This window comes from Bubalus bubalis, chromosome 18 (genome assembly GCF_019923935.1).
Source record: "Bubalus bubalis isolate 160015118507 breed Murrah chromosome 18, NDDB_SH_1, whole genome shotgun sequence".
Classification (NCBI taxonomy): Eukaryota; Metazoa; Chordata; class Mammalia; order Artiodactyla; family Bovidae; genus Bubalus; species Bubalus bubalis.
In genome coordinates this window covers 1,236,057-1,263,932 of record NC_059174.1, presented here as the reverse complement: position 1 = coordinate 1,263,932, position 27,876 = coordinate 1,236,057, and the positions used below count along the sequence as shown (strand labels likewise).

General features: G+C 48.3%; 1 protein-coding gene and 2 pseudogenes across 6 annotated transcripts in view; 2 read left to right on the top strand and 1 right to left on the bottom strand.

Moving 5' to 3' along the window:
- IL34 (interleukin 34) overlaps positions 1-27,876 on the top strand; it is a 59,732-nt gene that overhangs the window by 30,638 nt on the left and 1,218 nt on the right. For 3 of the 6 annotated variants that reach the window (XM_006041976.4, XM_006041978.4, XM_006041977.4), the window contains 4 exons: positions 18,061-18,463; positions 23,840-23,973; positions 24,719-24,796; positions 25,059-25,220. In XM_006041976.4, coding sequence (XP_006042038.1) covers positions 18,436-18,463; positions 23,840-23,973; positions 24,719-24,796; positions 25,059-25,220 — 402 coding nt within the window. In that variant the 5' untranslated portion in view covers positions 18,061-18,435. Of the gene's footprint in view, positions 1-17,779; positions 17,977-18,060; positions 18,464-23,839; positions 23,974-24,718; positions 24,797-25,058; positions 25,221-27,876 lie in introns of all 6 variants that reach the window. The other 3 variants (XM_044932159.2, XM_006041980.4, XM_006041981.4) reach the window with 3 other exon arrangements.
- On the top strand, positions 4,024-8,079 carry LOC102411857 (annotated as a pseudogene).
- Positions 4,231-5,226, bottom strand: LOC102412182 (annotated as a pseudogene).

The window sequence follows — 27,876 nt, the reverse complement described above, 5'->3', positions numbered from 1 at the left end:
AAACAGCAATGCAGTGGATATTCCACGTGTGCTTTTTTTTTTCTTTAAAATTACTTTAGAGTATATTTACAAATCTTAATCCATTCTACAGTTAGTGTCAGAAGCATATACCCCTACCAGAAGCCAGAAGCCATGCATTGCTTTTGAATTAGCTCTGCTTCTAACCAGAGGGAGCTCCTTGGGAGGGTTAAGAACTGAAATCATCGCCTTCTCTAGCAATGAAGGGAATAATTCAAGAACAAAAGAAAAAGCTTTAGTTTTCCAAGATACATCTTTGCTGCCTTTTGTAATAGTGAATAATAATTATTATAGTAAGTACCTCACCGCACCCCCCACCACCAGTTGGTGGTTTTTCATCTTCCCTTTAGCTGAACACACTCTTCAGTGATACTGTTCTCTACTCTTTTGTGTACCTGTTTGCCTTCCCCACTGGCCTGCATCCGTCTTACTGGAATCCTCCTTGCCAGCTCCCAGCACAGCGCCGGCATATACTAGGTTCTTGGTGAATGTTGGCTGTAAGAGCAGCACGCAGTGGGGCGCGACCCAGCGGCTGGGTCTGCGGACTTGCCTCCGTTTTCTGACAGCAGCGTTCTTTTAGCAGCAGTGCTGTGGTTCCAAGGCGTTGCGTCATTTAGATAGCTTTCTCTAAGTGTGGGTTGGTGCCATTAGTTAATGTTGGATGGTGTAACAGGGTACTTGTATCCTACATTAAACAACATTGAATTTCAGAGTGAGGACATTTCTTTTCAGTTCTTTTTCAACTCTTCTTCTCTAGGACAAGATTTCTCAGTCTCAGAACTATTGACGTATGGGGGCTGAAAAATTCTTTGTTGTAGGGCGGCTGCCTTGCGCATGGTAGAATGTTTACAGCAGCCTGGCCTCCACCCATTACTAGGTGCCAATAGCGCCCCCACTCCCACCTGTGACAACCAGAGTTATCTCTAGACGTTGCCAAATGTCACCTCCAGGTTGAGAACGACTGCTCTGGGAAAAAGACTCATTCTGGTGCTATTGTATTTCGAACACCTCTACAACCCTTGCCAGGGATCTCCCTGGAGGTCTAGTGGACTGGACCAGTGGACTTAAGACTCTGCTTTCACTGCTTAGAGCCCAGGTTCAATACCTGGGTTGGGAAACTGAGATCTCACAAGCCTCACGGCCAAAAACAAACAAACAGAAATCCTTGCTGATACTTCCTTTCCAAAAAAGAGAGCACTTCCCTAGCTCAGCAGGCAATGCTTTCTCACTTGAACTTATGTTCTTTTACTTTCCTTGATGTTAGCTTCTCATTTTGGCGAGTGAGAACTGTTTTTCTCTCAGTGTTAAGTGTTGTGGAGTTTTCTTTACAAATCAATTTAAGTAAAAAGTTGAATGAATATAGAGAAACATACCTCAAATATGTAGATATGACCCAAATAGTGCTGTGCTAGATACCTGCTTCTAAGGAAACGCTGAGTCATGCATCTTCCTGTTTCAGAGCTTCTGTCGGCAGGCAGGTTTTCGTGTTTTGCTTCACCTAAGACAATACTCCAGCTTGGGAGATGCCCTAGGGATCTGGTGTAGTGCCAAGCTTCCCAGATGTGCTGACACGGATCATATACATGCAGCACCTATCAGAAGTGTACCGCCTGCTCCAAGCATTTGATCTGTGGACCCAGGAGTGAGTCTCAGTTGATAAAATCATTCAGGTGCTTTGGATCACAAGGGTAAAGGCCGTGCATGTCTGGTTGCCAGCCAATCCTTTTCTGAGAAGCCGGTATTTGAAAACAAACCACACAAGGCTGGAGACTTTCTGATTTAATAGAGATCAGATGTGGGAAGAAAGCACAATATGTCATATTGTGACATATCATATTTCATTTCAGACATCTTAGCAGAGCTGCCAAGCTGCTACTGACTCTGCTTCCCTCATGGGAAAAGGCTTGATCAGATGGCAGTGTGAGTGAGAATATCACACTTAGCAACCCTTGATGAATTAATGAGTCTAGACATTAAGCATCAGTGGCTACCAACATCAGAGAAGAGTGGACCTGGCACCACCTGTAGTTGTGACAAAGGATTTAAACTTTGTCTGATCCAGTCCGCAATGTGCAAAAGCACAGGATGGAGGGATGTGTTGGATTGCACCATGAATGCACAACCAGCAAAGCTAGACTGGGGGCGCTCTTGGACATGTATCCTGGGTTCTTTTTTTTTTTTTTTTTTTAATTTTAAAAAATTTATTTGGCTGTGCCAGGTCTTCGTTGCTGCATGTGGGATCGAATTCCCTGACCAGGAATTGAACCCAGGTCCCCTGCAGTAGCAGCTTGGTGTCTTACCCAGTCTTACACCAGGGAAGTTTCTATCCTGGCTCCTTTAGCAGATGAATTGTAAAGGGAAGAATGGAATGGAGGAGAAATCCTGTGGGTTAAAAGAGGATTCAAAGATATATGAATTTTAAAAATGGGCAAAGCTAAAACCTTTACTGTCTAGGGAAGCACGCTTGGTTGATAAAACCAGAAAGAAACCTGACAAATGTTTCTGTAGTAGTCAGGATGGTGGTTACTTTTTGGTAATTGAGATGGGACTCATGGAGAGCCTTCTGGAGTGGCCTACTAGGTTCTATTCCTTGATTTCATGGTAGATATAAGATTTGATTATCATAATAATTCATTAAACTATACATTTTTTTCTGTTACTTCTATATTTTATTTTAAAATAGTTTTAAAAAAGCAAGATGTGAGAGGGGACATATGAATACCTATGGCTGCTTCATGTTGAGGTATGGCAGAAACCAACACAATATTGAAAGGCAATTATCCTTCAATTAAAAATACATACATTAAAAAAAATGCAGGGTGCAAAGGAATATGGGTAAAATGCCACCTTTGTAGGCAAAGAGAGGAAATATGAAAAATATGCTTGTTTTTTAAAAATGTAACCAATGTAAGGATAAACCAAAAACTAATGAAATTGTTTTATCAGGGAGGGAGAAATAAGAGGGGAGAAAGAACTTTCTGAATATGACTTTTATCATTTAGTTTTTACTTTGAAATGATGGCATCACCGACTTGATGGACGTGAGTTTGAGTAAGCTCCGGGAGTTGGTGATAGACAGGGAAGCCTGGCCTGCTGCAGTCCATGGGGTTACAAAGAATTGGACACAACTGAGTGACTGAACTGACTGACTGAACCTGACTTTAATGGATTGAAATACAAAAATTTAAAAATTAATGAACTCAAGGTGATAACTGAAAAATCATCATTAATTACCTTTGGAAGATGTTAGGCAACAACTCATTCTGAAAGCTGGTAAGTAAAGACAAAGAATCATGCTTTTTTAAAAGTGTTATAAATATTTATTTGTCAAAATATTTTTTTAAGAAAGTGGAGTAAGGCAAGGCTGAATTTCAGCTAATGTTATGCCACAATCACAGGTCACATAAAAAGAACAACAGCAACAACCAAAACCCCAATTGTCCTAGCAATTTCAGAGGATAAGCTTCAGTGTTCGAGTCCAGAGCTAACATAGAAGAGTAAAAGGTTGCTTGCCTCTACATGTCATTTTAAAGGGAAAGGAGATGTTGCAGGTAGACAGGGAGAAGGCTTCAACAGCTGAGGAAAGCAAGATAAGAGGGATTCTACTGTATGGGAGAAAGGGGATGCCAGCAAAATCCTTACCTAGGGCTGTTCAAAGGCTGAGAATATAAGGGTCAGAATATAAAGGCTACAGAGACTGCTATCAGGAGGAAAGAAAAAAGTCAACTTAGAAGAATTAAAGAGAAAACAAAGAGACTTCCCTGGTGGTCCAGTGGTTAAGAATCCGCCTGCCAATGCAGGGGACCCAGGTTCCTTCTGGTCTGGGAAGATTCCACATGCCACCGCAGAGCAGCTAAGCCCCTGAACCACAGCTCCTGGGCCTGTGCTCTGGAGCCCACAAGCCACTACTGTTGAAGTCTGCACTCCAGAGCCCATGCTCCACAACAAGAGAAGCCGCTGCAATGAGAAGCCCGCACACCACAACGAAGCGGAGCCCCTGCCCGCCACAACTAGAGAAAACCCACACGGCAACGAAGACCCAGGGAAGCCGAAATAAACAACAAAAAAAGCTTTTTTAAAAAAGAAAACATGGTTGGTCACAAACTCTTCTGTTTACTGAGACATGAAGCAGTGGAACCATGTCAGCAAGGGGGACCATGTGGAGCAAGTTCTCCTATGTGGGACCACAGTGTGAGGATCTGCAGTCTGCAGTTATCCTACCTCCCGTCTTTCAAAGGCTGAGTACCCAGCTCAGTGCGCATACTGCTCCCGTTCGTACTGGGCCGTGTCACAGAACCGCATGCTGCAGCCTGCGACAGCTCGCTCTCTAGCCCGTAACCGTAGCCCTCTCCACCTGTGGGGCGCACAGCCCTGCTGCAGGATGCAGGGGCTCCGTCCCCTCCATCACAGGAGGGAGTGCTGGCAGTGGCAGCAGCAGCGCCTGAGTTTGGCAACAGCTGTTTGTCCGTCGGGATCAGCAGAAGTGGAGCTGAGGCGGCGGGCCACAGCTGTGTTCTGGACTTGAGGGGCATGGGACATGGTCTGCTCTGCGTAGTCGTGTGCAGACGCTGCTGCTGCCAGTACTGCCTCGTGAAAGTGAGCTCGGGAACGCTTACAGTAGTCGAGCGCTCTGTAGGATAGCATCACTGTAATAAATGTAGCCTGTGGTGTAAGGTGTGTGCACCGCTCCATACTGTTCATTATAACTGCTTGGTAAGTCCACCACACGACCCGTACGATCTGCTGGGCACTCTTTTGACCAGTGCCCCTCTTTCTCACACTGACAGCAGCCGCTCCCGTCTCCCATCCCAGGGGCAGTCCAGAGCAGCTGGTGGACACCTGCACATGCATTCTTTTGCCTGGAAACTTGATAGTTTCCCCTGTCAGCCTCCACTGCATCCTCTGCCCACTCCATGTGTACAAAGGCATAATCTTTCACAATGTCATCGTATTTGATGACTGGACCGTACTCCTCAAACTTGGCTGAGGCCTTGCTCTTACGCTTGCTGACCTCACTTTGATGCTCCCCGCATGCAGGCAGTGCTGCTGGTGCTGCATGGCACCCTCAGCCCTCTTGTCCTCTGCATGCACAAGGCCACAGGTCTTAACGCGCTCACATTCCAGCACCTTCCAACACTGCTCAACGAGCGAGCGGGCCTCCTGCCCTGTGGCCTCCCAGGGCAGGTTCCCAGTGAACAGCTTCATCATCTGACGAGAGCCTCCTGGTGGCAATAGCGGTGGGTCCCGCATCACAGAGAACTCTGCATAATGGCGAGCGCCACGCGTGGCTCGGTGCCACCGGGTCAAGAGTCAAGCTTTTATCCTGGGTTTTCTACCCAGACCAAATCTTAAGAAAATAGATGAGGAAAGAATGTTCTACTTCATAAAAGAATCACAGTAATATATATAGAAGAGAAGATAGAAAGTCACCACCTAAGAAAACAGTGGATCAAGGCCGTCATCCTGAGTATGTGATGAAAGGTAAAATGTTGATGGAAAACTTTATAATGGATGGATCATGGAGAAACAACAAAACATTCGCTCTTTAAAGTGGGACAAACAGAACTTCTGTGTCTCCTGATATAATGCGACACCTCCTATGAAAATTGTGCCTGAGCCCAGTGAAGCATCCTGATCTAAATATTATAATTACAGAGACAAATATGTTAAATGACATTACAGGGGTGCAATTATCCAAATCCAGAATGTGGGAAGTCTACAGGACAAGTGACTCAGTTTCTTCAATAAAAACAGAAAGAGAAAAATAAGTTACTATAGATTAAAATGTCTTAAAAGTGTTCAGAACATACCATAAAGCTACAGAAATCAAGACAGAGTGGTTTTTGGCATAAAGATATAAATATAGGGGGTTCTCTGGCTCTCCAAGGGTTAGGACTTGACTCTTTCACTGCCAGAGTCAGGTTCAGTCCTAGGTCAGAGAACTAAGATACCACAAGCTGTGTGGCATGACCAAAAAAAAAAAAAAAAAAGATATACATAATAGATCAGTGGAATAGAATTGAGAGTCCAGAAATAAATCCATATCTACCCATGTATTTGTGGTCAACTGAAATATAGGAAGGGTGCTGAGACTATTCAGTGAGGAAAGAATCATCTTCTAAAAACTAGTGCTGGGACTGCTGGATAGCAATAGGCAAAAGAGTGAAGTTGGGCTCTTGCCTCACACCATATACGAAAACCAATTCCAAATGGATCAAAGACCTAAATGCAAGAGCTAAAACTATAAAAGTCTTAGAATAAACCATGTATATCTTTGTGCCCTTGGGTTAGATAGACACTTGTTTCTTAGATATGACACCAAAGGCACAAGCAACCAAAAAAAAAAAAGGTAAATTGGGCTTCCTCAAATTTAAAAAGGTTTGTGCCTCAGGGGACATTGTCAGGAAAGTGATATTAACAAGTGTTTGTGAGGATACAGAGAAATCAAAACCCTTATACATTGCTGGTGGGAATATAAAATGGTAGAGCTGTTTTGGAAAGCTGACTGACATTTCCTCAAAAAGTTAACCATGAGTAGCCATATGACCCAACAACTACATTCCTACAAATATACCCAGGAGAACTGAAAACATACACCAACACAAAAACTTGTACACAAGTATTCATAGCAGTATAACTCATAGAAGTAAAAAAAAAAAAAAGAAAACAACCGAAATATCCATCAACTGATGAATGGATAAAGAAGATGTGGTTTATCAATACATTTTGGAATATTATATGACAACAAAAAGGAATGAAGTTACTGGTCCTGGTGGTAAGATGGTGACCACTACTGAGTGCGATGTGGGAAGAGCAGTGAATGAGCCAGAACTGTTCAACCACAAAGAAACTAAGAGGGAAGCAGAGTCTTTCAAGGAGCAAGGAGGTGCATACCATGTCAAGAAAGATTACAGTGATGCTTATAGCTATTATACATAGATATGTTTCCTTAAAAAGGCTAGCTGATATGGGAGTTGGGCAGTCATCTAGATGATGATCAAAGGGTTCCAGAAAGCTCTTGGAGATGAACAGCAGTGAGTGAGGTTGTATGACAGTTCCGCCCAGGGACTTCTATGAGAGGGCAAATACCACCTATCTCTAGGGAATGCCTTGGTGGCACCTTGCGGTTTCTGGCGAGCACTAGAACTTGACTATGAATATGCTCAGGCACAATAGAAGTTCAGGATTGCTAATGCAGTCACAGAATATGAGAAAACAGCAGGAACAGATTTTGAGAATCGGGATTTTTGGAAGTTTGTTTCCTGTATGGACTGTGCCCTAGAATTTGCCCCTGCCTGCCACTGCTTCAGAATCATCAAAGAATATTTAGCAGTCTGAGTGGTTATCCAGAAGCCCAGTATGTGACCAGTAACATTTTGCAAATGGATCCCACCTTTGCAGCTGCTCTGTATGTATGAGGTCTTTGCCTTTATTATGAAGGTTGTATTGAGGTGGTTTGGTTTTTTGTACAGCCTCTCAGGATGGCTCCTGACCATGAGGAGACCTGCATTGTCTGTAGAAATGCCAAAGAGCACACATGAAAAAGGATGGGAATACAACATTTAAAGAAGGAAACTACAAACTAGCACATGAACTGTGCAGAGAAACTCTGGGGATAGATCCAAAAATATAAAAACATAACATAACATGTTATAAACATAACATGTTCAAAGCAACAAATGTCCAAAAACATACAAATAGTTCATACAGCTAAAAAAAACAACAACCAAAAAACCCAATCAAAAAATGGGCAAAAGACCTACATAGACATTTCTCCAAATAAGATATACAGATGGACAATAGACATATGTAAAGATGCTTAACATCACTAATTATTAGAGAAATGTAGATCAAAACTGCAATGAGGTATCACTTGACACCTGTCAGAATAGTCATCATTAAAAAGTCTATGAATAACAGATGTTGAAAAGAGTGTAGAAAAAAGGGAACCCTCCTACACAGTTGGTGAGAATGTAAATTGGTGTACCCGCTAGAAAAACAGTGTAGAGATTCCTCAAAAAACTGAAAATGGGGACTTGGTTGGTGGTGCACTGGTTAAGAATCCACCTGCCAATTCAGGGGACACAGGTTCTACCCCTGGCCTGGGAAGATCCCCGTGCACCACAACTATGAGTCTGAGCTGGAGTCTGTGAGCTACAACTACTGAGCCCATGAGCCTAGAACCCATGTTCCACCACAGGAGAAGCCTCCGTGCACTGCAGCTGGAGAGTAGCCCCCACTCGCCACAACTAGAGAAAGCCTGCTTGCAGCAATGAAGACCCAGCACAGCCATAAATAAATAAATAGAATTTTTAAGAAGGAAAAAAAGAACTAAAAATAGAACTATCATATGATCCAGCAATCCCACTCCTGGGCACATACCCAGAGAAAACTCTAATTCAAAAAGATACATGCACCCCCCAGTGTTCATAGCAGCACTGTTTACAATAGCCAAAGCATGAAAGCAACCTGAATGTCCATTGACGGATGAATGGGGAAAGAAGATATATCACATATAGACTAAAGACTGCAGGTAGGGGAGGAAGACATAGAGTGAACAGGGAGATTGCTTGTGAACTTTAGTTTTATATATATATATATATGTATACAATGGAATGATATATAAAATGATCTATAATGGAATACTACTCAGCCATAAAAATGAAATAATACTATCTTCAGCAACTGGATGGACCTAAAGATTATCATACTAAATGAAGTAAATCAGAAAGAGAAAGACAAATACCATATGATATCACATATATGTGGAATCTAAAATATGATATGAATGAACTTATTTATGAAGTAGAAACAGACTCACAAACATAGAAAACAAATATGGTTACCTAAAGAGGGTGGGGGGTATAAATTCGGAGTTTGGGAATTCAAGGCATTCTTTGGTGGTCCTGGGAGCTTTGAAACTTCTGGTCCAGGGATTTTTTTTTTTTTTCAGTTTGACTAATGAAACTGTTTGGGACCCAGAAAATGCAGGCTTTCCCAGTTTTACCTGGAATGTGGACATAGGTCACCTCCTTCCTTCATCATGTCTCCATGTACTTAGCATAGTTTGTTTTCTTAGTTGGATACCCTGTGCCTGTGTGAGAAGGGTGACAGAAAGGGAGCCAGACTAAGCACTGCAGGTAGGGGAGGGAAAAGTGAAGTTGCTCCCTTTCAAAGAGTCGGGTCTGACTCTTTGCGACCCCATGGACTGTAGCCTACCAGGCTCCTCTGTCCATGGGATTTCCCAGGCAAGAGTAGTGGAGTGGATTGCCATTTCCTTCTCCAAGGGATATTCCTGACCCAGGGATCAAACCCAGGTCTCCTGCATTGTAGGCAGATGCTTTACCATCTGAGGAGGGAGGCAGAGAGTAAACAGGGAGACTGCATGTGAATTTTTGTTTTACTATTTAAATTTATTAAAAATTTAAGAGAATAAAATGTTTTACCCTTATTTAAAAAAAATGATTTAAAGTACTGTCTTAGCCTACTCAGGCTGCCATAATAAAATACCATAGACTGGGTGGCTTAAATAACAGAAATTTATTTTCTCACAGTTCTGGGGGTTGAAGTCCAAGATTAGGGTACCGGCATGGTTGGTTTCTGGTGAGGACTCTCCCTTTGGGTTGCAGACAGCCACCTTCTGGATGTGTGCTCATGACTGCCTCTTTATGGGTTCATGGAGAGAGAGAGAGAGCAAGCTCTCTGGTTTCTTTTCAGGGCACTAATCCTATCATGAGGGCCCCACCTTCATGATCTCATCCAACCCTGATTACCTCACTAAGATGCATTTCCAAATACCATCACAATGGGGGTTAGAGCATCAACATAGGAATTTGCGGGGGAGAGGGACACAAACATTCAGTTTACAAGATTAATGAACCCTGAAAATATGCTAAGTGAAGGAAGCTGGTCACAGAGGATCACATAAGATTTTATTTGCATGAAATGTCCAGAATATGCAAATCCACCAACTCCAGGAGCTTACTCAAATTCGTGTCCAGTGAGTCCGTGATGCCACCCAACCATCTCATCCTGTCGTCCCCTTCTCCTCTTGCCTTCAATCTTTCCCAGCATTAGGGTCTTTTCCACTGAATCAGTTCTTCTCACCAGGTGGTCAAAGTATTGGAGCTTCAGCTTCAGCATCAGTCCTTCCAATGAATATTCAGAACTGATTTCCTTTAGGAGTGACTGGTTGGACTCCTTGCAGACTGCAAGGAGATATATCTTAATATTTTTTTAAAAAAAAGAAAGGAAAAAGACGTAGAGACACATCAGTCAGTGGGCCAAAATACCGGGCTCTTGATTCAAACAAAGCAACTTTTAAAAAAATGTATTCTAATTGGAGGCTAATTACTTTACAATATTGTGGTGGGTTTTGCCATACATTCACATGAACAAAGAAACCTTTTAAAGGTTTTAATTTTGAATTGTAGGATAATTGCTTTACAACATTGTGTTAGTTTCTGCCATATATCAGCATGAATCAGGCGTAGGTGTACCTATATCCCACCCGTCTAGGTGGTCACAGAGCATCGGATTTGAGCTCCCTGTGTCATACAGCAAAGTCTCGCTGGCTTTCTATTTTACATATGGCAATATACATGTTTCAGTGTTATAAAGCAACTTTTAAAAAGACATTTTTTAAATAGCTAAGGAAAATTGAATATGGATTCTTTTTTTAAATTGATCTTTTTATTGCAGTAACATTGACATATGAGTATATGTTTCATGTGTGCAACATTATATTTCTACTTCTATAGACACCGCAGCCTGCTCACCACCAAAAATTGAGTTTCACTCCATCACCAGTTACCAGCCATATAGTTACACCATAGGTCACTCATTTTGCCCTTCTCGCCCTCTCCCCTCTGGTAACCACTACTCTGTTTTCTGTATCTACATGTTTGGTTTTGTTTGTTTTTGTTTCTCCACTTGTTTTTTAAATTCAACGTGAGCAAAATCATATAGTATATTTCTTTGACTTATTTCATTTAGCATGATGCCCTGAAGGTGCATTTATGTTGTCACGATGACAAGATTTTATTTTTTTAATTTTTTGGCTGTGTTTTCAGGCTTGCAGAATCTTAGTTCCCTGACCAGAGATTGAACCCATGTCCCCTGCATTGGAAGCACAGAATCCCAACGACTGGACTACCAGGGAATTCCCCAAGATTTAATGGCTGAGTAGTATTCCATTATATATATATATATATATATATATACACACACACACCACATTTTCTTTATCCATTCATCCATGGATAGTCACTTAGGTTATTTCTGTATCTTGGCTATTTAAAATAATGGTGTGATGGACATAGGGGTGTATGTATCTTTTCAAAGTAATGTTTTCATATTCTTTGGATAAATACCCAGAAGTGAAATAGTTAGGTCATGTGGTAGTTCTGTTCTTAGTATTTTGAGAAACGTCTCTACTGTTTCCCATACTGGCTGCACTACTTTACAATTCCATTAACAGTATATGAGGGTTTTTTTCCACAACCTCCCCAAGGCTTGTTATTTCTTGCCTACTTGATGATAGCAGTTCTGACAGGTGTGAGATGGTATCTTACTGTGGTTTTGATATCTTTTCATGTGTCTGTTGGCCATCTGTATGTCTTCCTTGAAAAAATGTCTATTCGGCTCCTCTGCCTATTTTTTTTTTTAATTCTGGCTGCACTGGGCAGCATGCAGAGTTTTGGCCCCCTACTAGGAGATAACCCCACTCCCTATGCAATGGGAGTACACAACCCTAATGACTGAGCAGCCAGGGAGGTCCCATCCTACTAGGGAACAACCCTACTCCCCATGCAATGGGAGTACAGAGCCCTAATGGCTGAGCAGCCAGGGAGGTCCCATCCTACTAGGGGACAACCCTACTCCCCATGCAATGGGAGTACAGAGCCCTAATGACTGAGCAGCCAGGGAGGTCCCATCCTCTGCCTAGTTTTTAATCAGGTTGTTTAACTGTTGTTCAGTCATATGCATTCTGTGTAATAAATATTAACCCCTTAGTGGATATGCAATTTACAAATATCTTCTCCTATTAGGCAAGTTGTCTTTTTATTTTGTTGGTGGTTTCATTTGCTGTGTGGAAGCTTTTTAGTTTGGCACAGTGCCATTTGTTTATTTTTTGCTTTTATTTCCCTTGCCTGGGGAGACATATCTAGAAGATATTGTTAAGACTGTTTTCAAAGGGTATACTGACAGGACTTACCTGGTGGTACAGTGGTTAAGAATCTGAGTTCCAGTGTAGGAGACTCAGGTTCAACCCTGGTCAGGGAGCTAAGATCCCGCCTGCCGTGGGGCAGCTAAGTCTGCTCACTGCACCTACTGAGCCCGCTGTAACAAAAGATCCAGCCTGCTGCAGTGAGAGCCCATGTGCCACAACTGAGATCCGATGCACCAAATAAATAAATAGATTAAAAAATATATATATACTACTTATAGTTTATTCTAGGAGTTTTATGGTTTCAGGTCTTACATTCAAATCTTTAATCCATTTTGGGCTGACTTTTGTGAATGCTGTGAAATAGTAGTGTAGTTTCTCTCTCTCTCTCTCTTTTTTTTTTTTTTTTGCATGTGGCTGTCCAGTTTTCCCAGCTCCATTTATTTATTTCTTTTAAAAAAATTTATTTATTTGGCTGCGTTGGGTCTTAGTTGCGGCATGTGGGATCTTTCATTGTGGCACTCAGGCTTAGTTGCCGCATGTGGGAGCTTAGTTCCCCGACCAGGGATCAAACTTGAGTCTCCTGCATTGCAGGACAGATTCCTGACCACTGGATCACCAGGGTAGTCCCCTCAGCTCCATTTATTGAAGAGACTATCCTTTCTCTATTGTATGTTCTTTACACCTTTGTAGTAAATTAACTGTGGGGTTTATACGTGTGCATTTACTTGAACATGGATTCTGTGTTAGATGGTAAGGGATTGTGCATGCATGATAAGTAGCTTCAGTTGTGTCTGACTCTTTGTCACCTGATGGACTGTAGCCCATCAGGCTCCTCTGTCCATGGGATTCTGCAGGCAAGAATATTGGAGTTGGTTGCATGCCCTCCTCCAGGGGATCTTCCTGACTCAGGGATCAAACCTGTGTCTCTCATGTTTCCAGCACTGGCAGCCAGGTTCTTTATCAGTAGCATCACCTGGGAAGCCCAGTATAAGAGATTATTGGTTTGGAAATGTGCAATAACAGTAATTTTTTTAAATCTTAACATACTGGTAAAATGGCATGTCTGGGATTTGTTTTAAAATACTCTAGGGCAAAATTTAGAGGATGGGTAAAATGGGAATGACAGAGTATTGATAATTTTAGAAGCTGAATAATGGCTATATGGGGCTTCCCTGGTGGCTCAGTTGGTAAAGAAGCCTCCTGCAATGCGGGAGGCCTGAGTTTGATTCCTGAGTTGGGAAGATCCCCTGGAGAAGGGAACGGCTACCCACTCCAGTATTCTGGCCTGGAGAATTCCATGGACAGAGGAGCCTGGCAGGCTACAGTCCATGGAGTCTCAAAGAGTCAGACATGACTGAGCGACTTTCACAATGGCTGTATGAGGGTCCATTATACTATTCTATTCTACCTTGTTTGGTTTGTTTAACAAAGCTGTAATACTGTTTCAAAAACTACATCAAATATAGCACAGGGACAAAAGTATTGATTAGTACAGAATTCCAGAGATTCATCTTCCAATAGAAGATTCTGAGCTGGGCCCTAGGGCAGTGAAAGCACAGCCTTCTGGGTTCATTCAGAGGAGAGGAACCACGGGAACCACTCCCAGAAGACGCTTTGGATTCGACTTGATGGGGTTTTTACAGAACATTTGCAGAGATGATGCACTTCCAGACTTTATCAATTGTCTTTTGTTGTGTAACAAACTACCCCCAAGCTTAGTGGTTGAAAATAAACAAACATTGACTATTTCTCACGATTCTGTGGGGTGGCTACTATTCTGGGCTGACTTGACGGGGGCCAGATGGACTAGTTTAGGATGGTCTCATTCAGATGCCTGGGGCCCCCTGTAGGAAGCTAACCTGTAATTGTTTACATGATGTGAACCCCTCCGAGCAGCAAGAGAGGACAAGCCTGAAGCCCAGGCACATCCCACTGATCAGAGCAAGTCACCTGGCCCAGCCCAGACCAAAGCAGGTAGAAATAGAGCCTCCCTTGCAGATGGGACTTGTAGTTACTGAACGGGGAATGGGAGACAAGGGGCCAGGCAGGGTCTGACTCAGCCCACATCTCTGGATGGCACTGACTACTCAGATGTGGCCAAGAGTGGATCCTGTGTAATTCATGCGCCCTGGTTCTAGAACCCTTACTCTATGGATAGAACAGAGGTGGTGGATGAAATATTATTCAGAAATATAAACCCTGGGCTAACAGAAGAAAATCATTCCTATTTCTGCTTTTGTTTATCTTTTTTTTTTCCCCCCTGTGGCCTAAACTCAGTCATGTTTTTCTTCTTCCTCCTTAAATTGAGCATGTGTGACTCACTGCTCAGGACTGCTAGTTGCTGTAATGTCCCTCCCCACATTCTCAAAGGGCAAAGTGGCTTGATTCACAGGAGGAGGTGGGGCTGGGTATTAGTCTTGGGACAGCTCCCTGCACCAGCCCTGTTTCTTCATATCTAGATGAGGGGGTTGCATGGCATGTCTCTGAGGCACTTGTGGCCCTGCCCTGCCTACAGAGATGTGGCAGGTGGTCCAGTGCTCCATGCCCTGGGTCTTAGGTCAGGCCTGGCCTCTTTGGGAAGAAGGATGCTCTGTGTTGGTGTAATAGACTTGCTGCAAAAGTGGCCCTAATTTTTCACACGCACCCCCATTCATATCTTGTTCTGCTTTTAAATTGAAGTACAGTTGATTTACAATGTTGTATTACTCTCAGGTACACAGCAAAGTGATTCAGTTACACATATGGAGAAAGGACAGACTACCCACTCCAGGATTCTGGCCTGGAGAATTCCACGGACTGTAAGAGTCGGACATGACTGAGCGCCTTTCACTTTCACATGCTCATCTTGCTCCTCTGTCTGAGGCACTATCTGTTGACTTCCCCCTCAGTGAACGTGTGGCTGCCTGTCACTGCCTCCCTCCCCTCCCCACACATACGCACCCTCCCCCAGCCCTTTGTCCTTCCACGATCCATAAGTCATGGTTCTGTTAAATTAGCATTCACTTTTGACTTGCTACTGTGACTTTGAAAATGCTGCTACTGCTAAGTCGCTTCAGTTGTGTCCGACTCTGTGCGACCCCATAGACGGCAGCCCATCAGGCTCCCCCGTCCCTGGGATTCTCCAGGCAAGGACACTGGAGTGGGTTGCCATTTCCTTCTCCAATTTGAAAATGTTATTTGTTATTGAACTATGTAAAATAATACTCCAGCTTTTGCTTTCTTGTCCAAGTTCTCTCTGCACCAGGTTCCATAGGACTGTTTTAAGCCCCTGGGTAGAGTGGGTCTGGGGAGGCAGAGGCGATTCTCAACTCCCCCTGCCTGCTTCCTCACCAGAGAGAGGCAGACGGACAGACAGACACCCCTGAACTTTCCCAGGGTTCAGCAAGGCTACTCTCTTAGGTGATTTCCTCCGCGCCGCCCTCCCCCTCCCAGAGAAGGGTCCGGCTTCTGTGTCATCAGGCAGCCCCCGCTTTGCACCTTCCTTGGCTTCCACATGTCTCTCCCATTTCCGTGGGTGGCACCCAGGGTCAGGGCTCTGTGGTGTGGCCTGAAGGAGACCATGACCCCTTCTCTCACTTTCTCAGCTTCTCCATCCCAGCCTGATGGCCCAGGGTGCATGGAAGAAGTCTTTCTGAGAGATACTTAGTGAGGAGCTGGCCGGGAGAGTTTTGGGGCGTTGGATGGGGTGCAGAGGCAGATTTTGGTGTGCATGTAGGAGGTCTGGATCCGCAGATGTTCCGGTGGTGGGAGCAGGACAGGAGCAGGAAGCGCTGTCCAGGCCCCAGTGCACAGGACTCAGGGCTGAGGTATCTGAAGGGCTGCCGGACCGCCAGGTTACAGCGCGGGCCTGCAGAAATGGAAGTTCCATCTGTACCAAAACCTGTCCACGTCAAAAACTGGAAACAAGCCAGCTGCCTTTCAACTGGTGAATAGAGTCTACATAGTGGAGTACTACTCAGCAAGGAAAAGGAACAAATGACCAACACAGGCAGCATCCTGGCTAAACCCCAGAAGGCAGTCTGCTAAGGGAAAGGACAGAAGACCGCGCTCTATGATTGTATTTATAAGGTGTTCTGGAAACAAAACTGCTGGCCGAATGAGCAGGGGTGGTTCATTCCCACCCTGGGGCCAGGGCGGGAGGACTGGTTGACTGCAGGCTGGCAGGAGGGAACGTTCTGGGTGGATGGAGGTGTTTTACATCTTGATTATTGTAGTGGCTATGTGGCTCTGTGCATTTGTCAAAATCCATAGAATTGTATGCTAGGAAAAGGTGAATTTTGCTATGGGTAGTTATTACCTCATTAAACCTAAATAAAGCAAACACAATGACCACAAAAAGTTTCAGCCAGGTCAGTGTTTGTGGTAATACTGTAGCAGCAGAAAGGTTACCAATGTGGGTCGCAGGAGGAGGAAGTTCAGGGGCGCTCTCACACAAGGGGTGGACGCCTGTGTTCCCTCATGAGGCCCTGCCTGCCTCCTGGGAAACCACGGGTAAGAGTCGGCCCATCCATCATTCTGTGGAGGAGCCGTGGATGTCACAATGGAGAAGACTCCCAGATCATACCTACTCTCCCCTCATGCCAACCACCTGTGGCCATTCCAGAGGGAGAGAGCAAGACAATGGAACAGAACTGAATCAGAGGCTGAATTTCAGAGCCGGCTCTGTCACTTGCCAACTCAGCGTCTTAGAGCCTCAGTTTCCTCATCTGCAAAATGGGTACAACAACCCATGCCTCACAGAGCCGGATGAGGGATAAATGATGGCGACTGTATGAAAGCCCCGAGCCCCATGCCCAGCTGTAACTCATTAGCCAGCTGTAGTTGAATTCCTGTTGCTCTTCTTACAAGCTGTGTGGCCTTGGACAAGTGTCTTAACCTTTCTGGGTTTGAGTTCCTCATTGATAAAATGAAGTTTTATGGCCCCAAAAGGTTGTTGTGAGGATTTAATGATTATAAAGGCCTTAGCTGTGGGCCTACCAGATAGTGAACACTCAGAAAAAGTCTCAGCATTTTTATAATAGGGTTGCCAAATTTAGCAAATGAAGATACAGGATTCCCAGTTAATTTGGAATTTCAGATAAACAGTGAATATTTTTGTAGCATAAGTATATCCCGTGCAATATATGGGATATACTTATACTAAAAAAAGTATTCATATGTGATGTGCTGTGCTTTAGTCTTTCAGCTGTGTCTGACTCTTTGCCACCTGATGGACTGTAGCCCGCCAGGCCCCTCTGTCCATGGGGCTTCTCCAGGCAAGAATACTGGAGTGGGTTGCCATGCCCTCCTCCTGGGGATCTTCCCAACCCAGTAATCAAACCAGGGTCTCCTGCATTGCAGGTGGATTCTTTACCAGTTGAGCTAACAGAGAAGCCCCATTCATGACATAATTATACTAAAAAAAAATTTGTATCATTTATCTGAAATTCAAATTTAACTGGGTACTCCATACTTGGGGAGGCAGATTTGGAAGGTGAGAATGGAACTAAGCCTGAAAGTGAGTAGAGTGGTGAATGATCTGCTTTAAAAAAAAAAAAATCTCCCTGCAGTCCAAGTCATTCATCTAGTTTATCTATGATCTCCCCTCAGGAAGCTCCCCGGGTTTAACCCACACAGCCCATTCATTCCTTGGTCCTGCTTTGGTTTTGGCCCCGGGCTGTCCGCCTGTATCCTTTGAACTCGCCCCTGGACTGAGGCTGCCCTGTGGATGCCCTGTGGTCCTGCGTCCGAGTGGTGCGCCTCTGGCCTTCCTGTGGGCCCAGCCGGCCGTGGCTGCTGCCTGCACGGTAGGCTCTGCGTGCCTGTGGCCGGGGGCTGAGTGGCAGCACCACGCTTACATAATCGGTTTTTCTCCTCCTTTCTCTTTCCAGAGCCAGGTTTCACACTGAGCAGCTGCAGACGGAGAAATCAGAGAAAGCACAAGCCAGCCACAGATTCCGAGGCCTGCAGGGGACTCTGTCCTCCCGCTCTGAAGAAAGACTCCAAGGCAGCCGTCTCAGGCCAGGTCTTGCTGCCATGGGGCCCACGGCCGCCGCCCGCTGGCTGCCGCCTGCACTGTCAGGCAGATAAGGGGGAGCCCTGCCAGGGGCACCTGCCGCCCCGCCCGGCCACTCCCCCGAGGCCAGCCCTTCCTCACTCCCGGCTCCCTCTGCTGACCGGGGCCATGCAGGCCCTCCTCTGGCCTCTGTGAGCAGACATACCTCTGGGGACGCGCGTCAGTGCTCTGCAAGACCCAGCGCACCACCATGCCCCAGGGACTCGCCTGGCTGCGCTGTGAGTACCCAGCAGGGCTGGGGGGTCCGTGGGGACTGCCCGGGGAGGCCTTGGCCCACAGCCGGGCTCTGCTGTAACCACGGCAACCAGGGCATTCTTCCTGGGGAGAAGTTGAGATGCTTCCCAGCTTAATGGCAGGCACCCTCAGGGACTCCCACGCTGTCTGCCCTGTCTCCAGCTCAGACAGGCATGGTGACTGTGAGCCTTGGAGTGAGTGTGCACAGTCAGTGGGTCATGGGGACAAGGCAGGCACTGGGGGTGGGAGGCAGGGTCTCACCTGCCCAGGCTCACTGGTGCTGGGAAGTACGGTGGAGAGATTTCTGGCTTCCCTCGGGGTGGCCAGTCCTGGGTGGGGGCTTATGAAACTGTTTGGCCCCCGAGACACATGAGAGGAGTGCAGGCTGTTCCCTCTGCCTCTCCCTCCGTAAAGAGCTACATCAAAAGGCAGGAAGAGAACAGTGTTGTTGGGAAAAAGAAAAATAGTTGAAATAAGGACAGAAAAGAAAAAGAATCTAGAAGCCTCTCGAGCCTGCTGGTGGGAGGCCAGACCAAGCTCCCTTCAGACTCCAGGATTCAATTTAATTGACTCAAATTCAACATATTTTTTCTGGTGCCACCCACATGCCCACTGGAGAGGCACTGCCATGGTGACAAGGACCTGGGCTATCTCGTGCGTCTCTAATACCTGGCATGGAGTTAGGTGCTGGGAACCCTGCGCTGTTTATATGAGGTCTGGGGTCTGATCCTCCGAGGGATGCGCTGAGGAGCTGGGTCCTCCCCGGCCCTTGCGGAGGGCACTGCAAAGGGTCAGGATGTTCAGAATGGGTGGGAGGGCCCAGACTTGGTGTTCTGGAATTTTCCAAGTCGTGAGGGGCAGGGGGAACAGGAGAAACAGCAGAGTGAGGTGCCACTTGGAATGGTCTCAGAGGTGGGTGGGTCTGCATCCATAGATCTGGGGAGGTGAGGACAGTGCTCCTTCCAGGGAGGGGGAACAGCGTGAGCAAACCTCAGCAGGGGGAGTGAGAGGCCAGGCTGGACATCGGTTTGGGCTCGGGTGGCTGAGGCCGTGGAAGCCAGGGTGAAGGGCGACTGACTGATGAGATAGCAGGGAGCCCTGGAAGATGCATGGTCTGGGGTGGGGGCTGGGATTGGGAGTCCCTCTGCTTTGGGGAGAGTCTCTATTCCAGCCTTCCGGGCAGGAGGTGATGAGGGTCCCTTCTGAAGATGGAGGTGAAAATGAAGAGTCCTGGCAGATAGGCACAGTGCATGAGGCGGAGCGCAGGGGTGGCGGCCTGGCTGTGGTGGGGGGCTGCGGATCAGGAGCTCAGGAGGGACTGGGTGCTGGAGAAGGAGCAGCTGCCCCAAAGAATTGCCGCAAACTTGGCTAAACAGCAGAAATGCACTCTGTCACAGTTTGGGAGGTCAGAGGTCTGAAATCAAGCTGTCAGAGCTCTGCTCCCTCCGAAGGCTCTGCTGGAGGGTCCTTGCTGCCTCTTGCAGCCTCTGGCGGCTCCTGGTGTTCCTTGGCTTGTGCCTGCATTGCCCCAGGCTGCCCTGCTCTGTGAGGCCACGCGAAGGGTCTTGCCCTACACGTCTCTGTGTCCTTTCCTCGTCCTAAAAAGACACAGTCATGGGTATTAGGGCCTACCCTAAATTCAGGATGAGTTCACCTGGAGATTCTTAACAACAGTTGCCGAGACCCTGCTCTTGGAAGGCAGATAGGCAGTGAGGCTGCGGCTCTGCTGTCCCTGCCTGCTCACCTGTGTGCTGCCCTGTTTTTCAGAGCTGAGGCAGCAGGAAAGGAGCTTAACATTGGAAATGGTAGTTGGGCTGCAGGGTTGGAGGAAGTCTAAGTCTGGAAGAAGACAGGTCATCTGGGCAGGGTTTCCGGGGGCACCCACAGCTGCCAGTCTGGGAAGCATGGGGGCTCTGCAAGTCCCTGCTGCATGCCTCATTGCCAGGCCCTGAAGGCTCCAGACTGGGACTCGGATGAGGGCAGGGGTGTGCCACTTGGGGGTGGAGTGGGCAGCCAGGGGGTGCCAGCCACATTGGAAAGAAAATTCAGTGTGGACAGACACACGAAAGAAAAGACAGAAATTTGGATTTTTATGTGGCATCTCTGTGAACCAGAGTGTGGCCCCGAGGACACCAATCTGTGTCCTGTCACTTTCTGTCAAGCACAGTTGCCAGACCAGCAGCATCAGCTTGATTTCGGAATCTGTTAGAAATGTCGATTCTCTGCCCCCCACCCCACCGCCTACCTGCTGAATCAGATACTGTGGGTGGGGCCTGGCACTCTGGGCCTTTACCAGCTTCTGCAGGAGAAGGCAATGGCACCCCACTCCAGTACTCTTGCCTGGAAAATCCCATGGACGGAGGAGCCTGGTAGGCTGCAGTCCATGGGGTTGCGAAGAGTCGGACACGACTGAGCGACTTCACTTTCACTTTTCACTTTCATGCATTGGAGAAGGAAATGGCAACCCACTCCAGTGTTCTTGCCTGGAGAATCCCGGGGACAGGGGAGCCTACTGGGCTGCCGTCTCTGGGGTCACACAGAGTCGGACACGACTGAAGTGACTTAGCAGCAGCAGCAGCGGCAGGAGACCCAGATGCCTGCTCCCAGTTTCCTAAAGTGCTGAGTAACATGACCTTGCTGGGGTTCAGAGCACTGAGCATCCACACACTGGGAGCTGCCTTGTCTGCTCAAGACAGTGAGTGAATTGGACAGATGGTGCTAGAGACAGAGGCTGGTTCAGGCGGGGGAGACCCTGGGGAGGGAAGGAGTCTTGGGCTTACAGTGGGAGAGGACGCCCAGGGCAGGGGCAGTGTGTGGGCCAAAACCCCAAGGCAGGAGTGATCTTGACAGGCAGGAGCGCCCAGCTGAGGGGGCAAATGATGTAGAGACAAGGTAGGGAGCAAGCGGAAACACTGGTTTGTCTGTTCCTTGGTCTAAATATTGGTACAAGAACATGGAAAGGGAGAGAGAGACAGAAAGTGCCAGATGGATTACAAATTTGCAAGTCTGTGGAAAACGTGGGGTCAGACTTCTACGACGGGAAGGGCTGGTGGGCTGCAGCCCATAAGGGGCACAGGCTTGAGCAGACCTGAGTTCCTGGACTGGCAGGGACACAGCATTGAGCAGGCGGAGGTGGGGGGTTGGGGGGGGTAGGGGGCTGGGGCGGACAGTGAGGCCCGCAGCTCAGGCCCAGGAGTGTGTAGGAACAGAAGTGTTCCCAAGTGCCAGGAAGGTGAGTGGGGAAAGTCCGGTCAGTAATTCCTGCTTACAACCAAGAGGTGACTCAGCCTGCCTGGCTAATTTGGGGGGAAAGAAAGAAAGAAAAGGAAAAAGCACTGCTTTTGACTATAACAATAATAGATAGTAATTGTAGAATAGACCCTACAACATATAAAGAAGAACATAACAATATCCCATAGAGGTTTGGTGCATTTCTTTCTGTTGCATTTTTCTATGTACGCACACACACACACATATATAGTTAACGAATTCAAGTAATGCTTTATACTCAATGTATTGCATCATGCTTTTTTAAACTTCACTCAGAGGTTAAAGCCGAGAAGACAATGGCAGCCCACTCCAGTACTCTTGCCTGGAAAATCCCATGGATGGAGGAGCCTGGTGGGCTGCAGTCCATGGGGTCGCTAAGAGTCGGAGACGACTGAACGACTTCACTTTCACTTTTCACTTTCATGCACTGGAGAAGGAAATGGCAACCCACTCCAGTGTTCTTGCCTGGAGAATCCCAGGGATGGGGGAGCCTGGTGGGCTGCCGTCTATGGGGTCGCACAGAGTCGGACAAGACTGAAGCGACTTAGCAGCAGCAGCAGCAGAGGTTAAAGCGTCTGCCTGCAATGCAGGAGACCTGGATTCAATCCCTGGGTTGGGAAGATCCCCTGGAGAAGGAAATGACAACCCACTCCACTATTCTTGCCTGGAGAATCCCATGGGTGGAGGAGCCTGGTGGGCTATAGTCCATGGGGTCACAAAGAATCAGACACGACTGAGCGACTTCACTTCACTTCACTTAAGCATATCAAAAGTATTTTTCTTGTCATGAAAGCATATCATAAGTATTCTTTAACAATGTGATTTTTATTGACTGCATTCATTATTAATGAACATCCAGGGCGCTTATAGATGTTCGCTATTATAAAATAATACTGCGGTGGAAGTCTTTGTGGCTCTCTTTTGTTTTCCTTCACATTTATTTCCTATCACATCATTCCTAGATCACATCCTATCACATTCATTCCTAGAGATGAGTTTAATGGGTCAAAAGGTATGGACAGTTTTAAAGTTTAGTGGGTTGAAATGTGAACATTTTAAAGTCCATCAATAACAAGAACTGCCAAAGTGCTTTACAAGATGAGAGCATTTGCCTCACTACTTCACCAGCACTTTAATAATTTTGTTCTATTAAAATAAAGCAACAGCAACAACAACAAAAAAACTCAGTTTCTATTTGGTAGGTGAAACATGGATCTGATTGTTTTAGTGTGAATTTATTAATGAGGTTCATTTTCAGATATGTCCCTTGCATATCCATATTTTGTTCTTTCTGCTCTGATCCATTGAACTCTTGTTCTTATTTGTTGCAAATTCTCTCAGATACGTTTTCTAAGTCTGTTCAGTTATGCAGAAATCACAGTTTTTAAAGTCACAGTGACCCACAGTGGTGAAGGCGGGTAATGTTCGGATTGTTTGTATGGAAAGAGAAACAGCCTGAGTGAGGCTCAGACAGCATCCTAGAAGGACCACACCAGAAGGGCCGCTACACACCTGCCGGTACCAACACCTGAGAGGCATGTCAGAGTCAGACAGAGCAGGGAAGACAGTGGCGCGGGTCGCCCTGGAGTCACTGGAAGAGTTCTGACTAGAATCCACAGTTCCAGAGTCTCTACGTGGAAAATGCAGCAAAAGGCTTGGAAAACTCCTTGGCTCCAGACAAACGGCAGAGATTGCCCTGGAAAGGAGGGTGCCTGCCCCCAGAGCAGGAGTAGGCAGGAGGCTGGTGACCAACCCCAGGGCGTAGATCTGGGGGCTCTGCCAGGCCGAGGTGGGACTGGCTGCGCTGGACCGCATGTGCTTGTCTGAGTTGCCCTGGAGCCCCCGCCCCAGAAAAAGGCTTCCCAGTGCTAGGACGGCCTCCTGGGGGCCCAGCTCCCCCACCCTGGCCTGTGAAGACATGTCCCCTCGTAAAGGGAGGCGCATGCTCGCTCTGCACACAGCTGCGTGAAGGGACGCGCGGGCTCGCTCTGCACACAGCTGCGTGAAGGGAGGCGCGTGCTCACGGCACACCCTCAGGAGCAGTGTGAAGCAGCAGGTGCTCACGTGTTCTTGCTGGGTGCGGCCCGCAGATCTTGGGATCCTCCTCGGCATGGCCTTGGGAAATGAGGGCTTGGAGCCGTGGCCCTTGACCCGGAGCGACGAGTGCGCCATCACTGGCTTCCTGCGGGACAAGCTGCAGTACCGGAACCGCCTTCAGTACATGGTACGCACGGGCCCTCGCCGTGTCCTCTGCCCGAGCCCGCCTGGCCCCCGGCCCCTCGCACACACCCTGGGCCCGGGCTGCACTGCCTGTCCCTGCTCCTGCCAGCCATCCGCAGACCCTCCCCGCCTCTCATCTGACCCTTGATCCCACCTCCACGTGGCCCTCTCCAGGGGAGAAGGGATTGCAGGAAACCTCGGGGGAATCCCAGACACGTATTATTAACAAGGGTGATAAGGACCTGGAAATTATAATGTTTGATTCTTTTATTAGGGTGAATCATGTGGCATGTGGCTCTATAGGTCTTTTTTTTAACAGCTTTGAAGACATATTGACACATAATTCACATACCACACGATTTATGTACTTAAGTGTACATTCAGTGGTTTTTAGTGCATTCTCAAAGTTATGAAACCATCACTATGATAAGTTTCAGAGCAATCTTTTAAAGTTATCTTCCTCACCCCCCAAAGGAGATGGTTTTCCCAGAGTAGTAAGCCTCTCATCCTACATCTTGGCCTGAGACTAGGCCTGGTCAGGACCTATCCTTTCCTGTGTCCCGGAGGAAAGAGCTGTCTTTGTCCCAGCCGGGGGCCAAGCACATATTTTCTGTGGAGGAGTACTGCTATGACCTCTGCCTTAAGGGCCAGTCCTGGGTTCTTCCCCTGCATCAGATTCCTCTGGGAGGCTGGGGGAATCTGAGCCGTTTCTGACTCTGACCTCATCCTTTGTTCTTATATCTTCCTAGAAACACTATTTCCCCATCAACTACAGGGTCAGTGTGCCTTATGAGGGGGTGCTCCGAACAGCCAACGTCACCAGGCTGGTGAGAATCCCCTCCTCTGGAGTGGGGAGCCCCCTGCCTCCCGGGACACCCTGGGCGCCCTGCCTGGGAAGCACCAGGAGGCTTTCCTGGCCCCTCAGGCAAGCCCACCCTTGGCTCAGGCCCAAGCTTGCCCCCCACCCCTGGGGGCTGCCGTGGTCTCCCCCCTGTGCAGGTCAAATCTGGGAGGATGTTGGATCTGGGGGCAGGGGTAAGGGCCCAGAGGCCCCTTTCCCGGGCTTCAGTAGTTTCTCTGTTCCTGCAGCAGCGGGCCCGGGTGAGCCAGCAGGAGCTGCGGTATCTGTGGGTCCTGGTGAGTCTCAGTGCTACTGAGTGGGTGCAGGAGGTGCTGCTCGACGGCCACCCATCCTGGAAGTACCTGGAGGAGGTGCACACACTACTGCTGGACGTCAAGCAGGGCCTGGGGGTGAGCACTGCGGGGGTGCGGGCGGGGGTGTGAGTGTGCGTGTGTGTGCCTGCGGGTGAGCACTGTGGGGGTGCGGACAGGCGGGGCTGGGCGGGTGCGTGTGAGTGTGTGTGTGTGTGCGTGTGCGCGCCTGTGGGTGAGCGCTGCGGGGGTGCGGGCTGGCGCGTGCGTGCGTGTGTGTGTGCCTGCAGGTGAGCGCTGCAGGGGTGTGGGCGGGCAGGGCCGGTGTGTGTGTGTATGTGTGTGTGTGTGTGTGTGCCTGCAGGTGAGCGCTGTGGGGGTGCGGCAGGCAGGGTGTGTGTGTGTGTGTGTGTGTGTGTGCCTGTGTGTGTGCATGGCCAGAAGCGATCAAAGGAGGAGGTAAACACGTGGAAAGTCCTGGCTTGTCCTGGAGGGTGCGGGAGAAGTGGGGGTCAGGGTGATGGACTGGGCTTTGGGGGGCAAGTGATGCAACTGAGACCCTCTTAGGCTCTGCAAACCTGGGTGAGTCATTGACCCCCCTCACTGTTTTCGCATCTAAGGAACAAGGGAAAGGCAGGAGGATAAGTGGGTGGAGCACAGGGGCTTAGGGTGATGGAAATCTTCTGCGTGATGCTGTAATTCCACTTGTCAGAGCCCACTAATGTACAGCAGAAAGACTGAACCCTAATATAAACAGACTAATTAAGAATGATAATAACAGAGGTCCATGATTGCTGCCTGTTCAGCAGTGTTGGTCTGAGGCCTGGGGTATATGTCTTCCAAAAAGCCTGAGGAGTAAGGTGACAAGATCACTGTGTTTGTGCAGGCTGTGTGTGTGCCGTGGGATCCCCTCCCCACACCCCCACTTGCCCTCCTTAGGACCCCGGTAAACACTTGCCAGGCCCCCAGCTGCTGCCCAGCAGGAACAGCTGACAGGGCGCCGACTGTGAGCTCCTGCTGACCCCAGGGCGCGGGGCCAGCGCCTGCTTTTGCAGCTGCCTGGAACTTTGTGGAGGCTCTGTTTTCCGGCAGAGGCCAGAGGGTTAGGCCGTGTCCTTGGTGGCTCTCTTGTGCCTGTGGGCAGGGTAGGTGGGGGCTGACCTGGGGAATGGACTGTGCTTCATTCTCAGTTTTCCTCGGGAGTGTCTCTGGCTCCTGGAGCTCCAGGGAGCTGCTCTGGGGGCTGGGAAGGAGACATGGGTAGGCTGAGGCCCTGCCCACCTGGGCTGTTCACAGTGAGCCAGCTTTAATGTCTCCTTTCTCAGTGGTGGTGGCCGAGGGCCCCTAACAGGTGACCCGCGTCTCTGGGGCAGTGGGTCCTCCCAGGGTGAGCCCCTTGGCTCTCCTCTCACCCTCACTGCTCTCTCTAAGCCTTTGTATGTTAGCTTTCTGGGACTGCCGTCACAGATCACTACTAACTGACCACTTAAATCCGAGCCTGCGCCTCCCCTCTGCCAGTCGCTTGGGGCTTCCCAGGTGGCACTTCTGGTAAAGAACCTGACTATCAATGCAGGAGACATAAGAGACGTGGGTTTGATCCCTGAGTCAGGAAGATCCCCTAGAGGAGGGCATTGAAACCCACTCCAGTGTTCTTGCCTGGAGAGTCCCATGGACAGAGATACTTGAGGGCTACAGTCCATGGGGTCGCACAGGGTCGGACGCCACTGAGGCAATTTAGCACACACAGTGGCTTAAAACAACAAAAATTATTGTCATGGTTCTGGAGAGCAGAAGTCTGAGGTCACGGGGGCATCAGGGCCATGCTCCCCCAAAGGCTCCCAAGGACGCTCCTTCCCAGCTCTTCCAGCTTCTGGAGCTGGTGGTTCTGGTTCTGGGCTTGTGGCACGTCACTGCAGCCTCTGCCTGTCTTCACACGGCCTTTCCCTCTGTGTCCCATGTCCTTTCTCCTGTCTCCCAGTCATCGGATTTAGGGCCCACCCTAAACCCAAATGGATCTCATCTGGAGGTCCCTGACTTTACACCTGCAAAGACCCTGTTTCCTCACATTCACAGGCTCCAGGGATAAGGACTTGGTTCAGCTTCCCTTGTGGCTCAGTGGTAAAGAATCTGCCTTTAAAACGGGAGACCCGGCTTCGACCCCTGGGTTGGGAAGATCCCCTGGAGAAGGGTATGGCAACCCACTCCAGGATTCTTGCCTGGAGAGCCCCATGGACAGAGGGTACTGGCGGCTACAATTCAAGGTGTTGCAAAGAGTTGGACAAGACTGAGCGACCAACACTTTTCACCTTTTCACAGCTTTTTTAGGGGGACGTGGGGCAGAGGAGCACACAACTCCACCCAGCACACATCACTCTGAGGAAGGGCCTTGCCCAGCTCAGGCCCCACAGCCCCCCTGCTCCGTGTCTGCTCCTGCGGCTCCAGGCCCTGCTCCATCCTGAGCACGGTGCCCGTGCCCCCCACACCCGGCCCCTTAGAGCAAGTGCGGTTCAGAGGAGCCCACCTGCTTGGAGCTGGAGACCCAGCCCTGTTGGCCTGCCTTGGCCTCACGATAAGACCGACCCTCCTGCGGGTCCTGCTTCCTCTTCCTGGAGTGGGTGTGGGTCTCTGCACCTGAAGGGGAGTGTCCCTGGGACGGGGACTCCTCATGCAGGGGCGGGCAGGCCTGCGCTGGAGCAGCGAGGATGCCCCCACCTCCTCCCAGTCTGGCCGCCCCCAGGAGGAAAAAGAGAAGTCT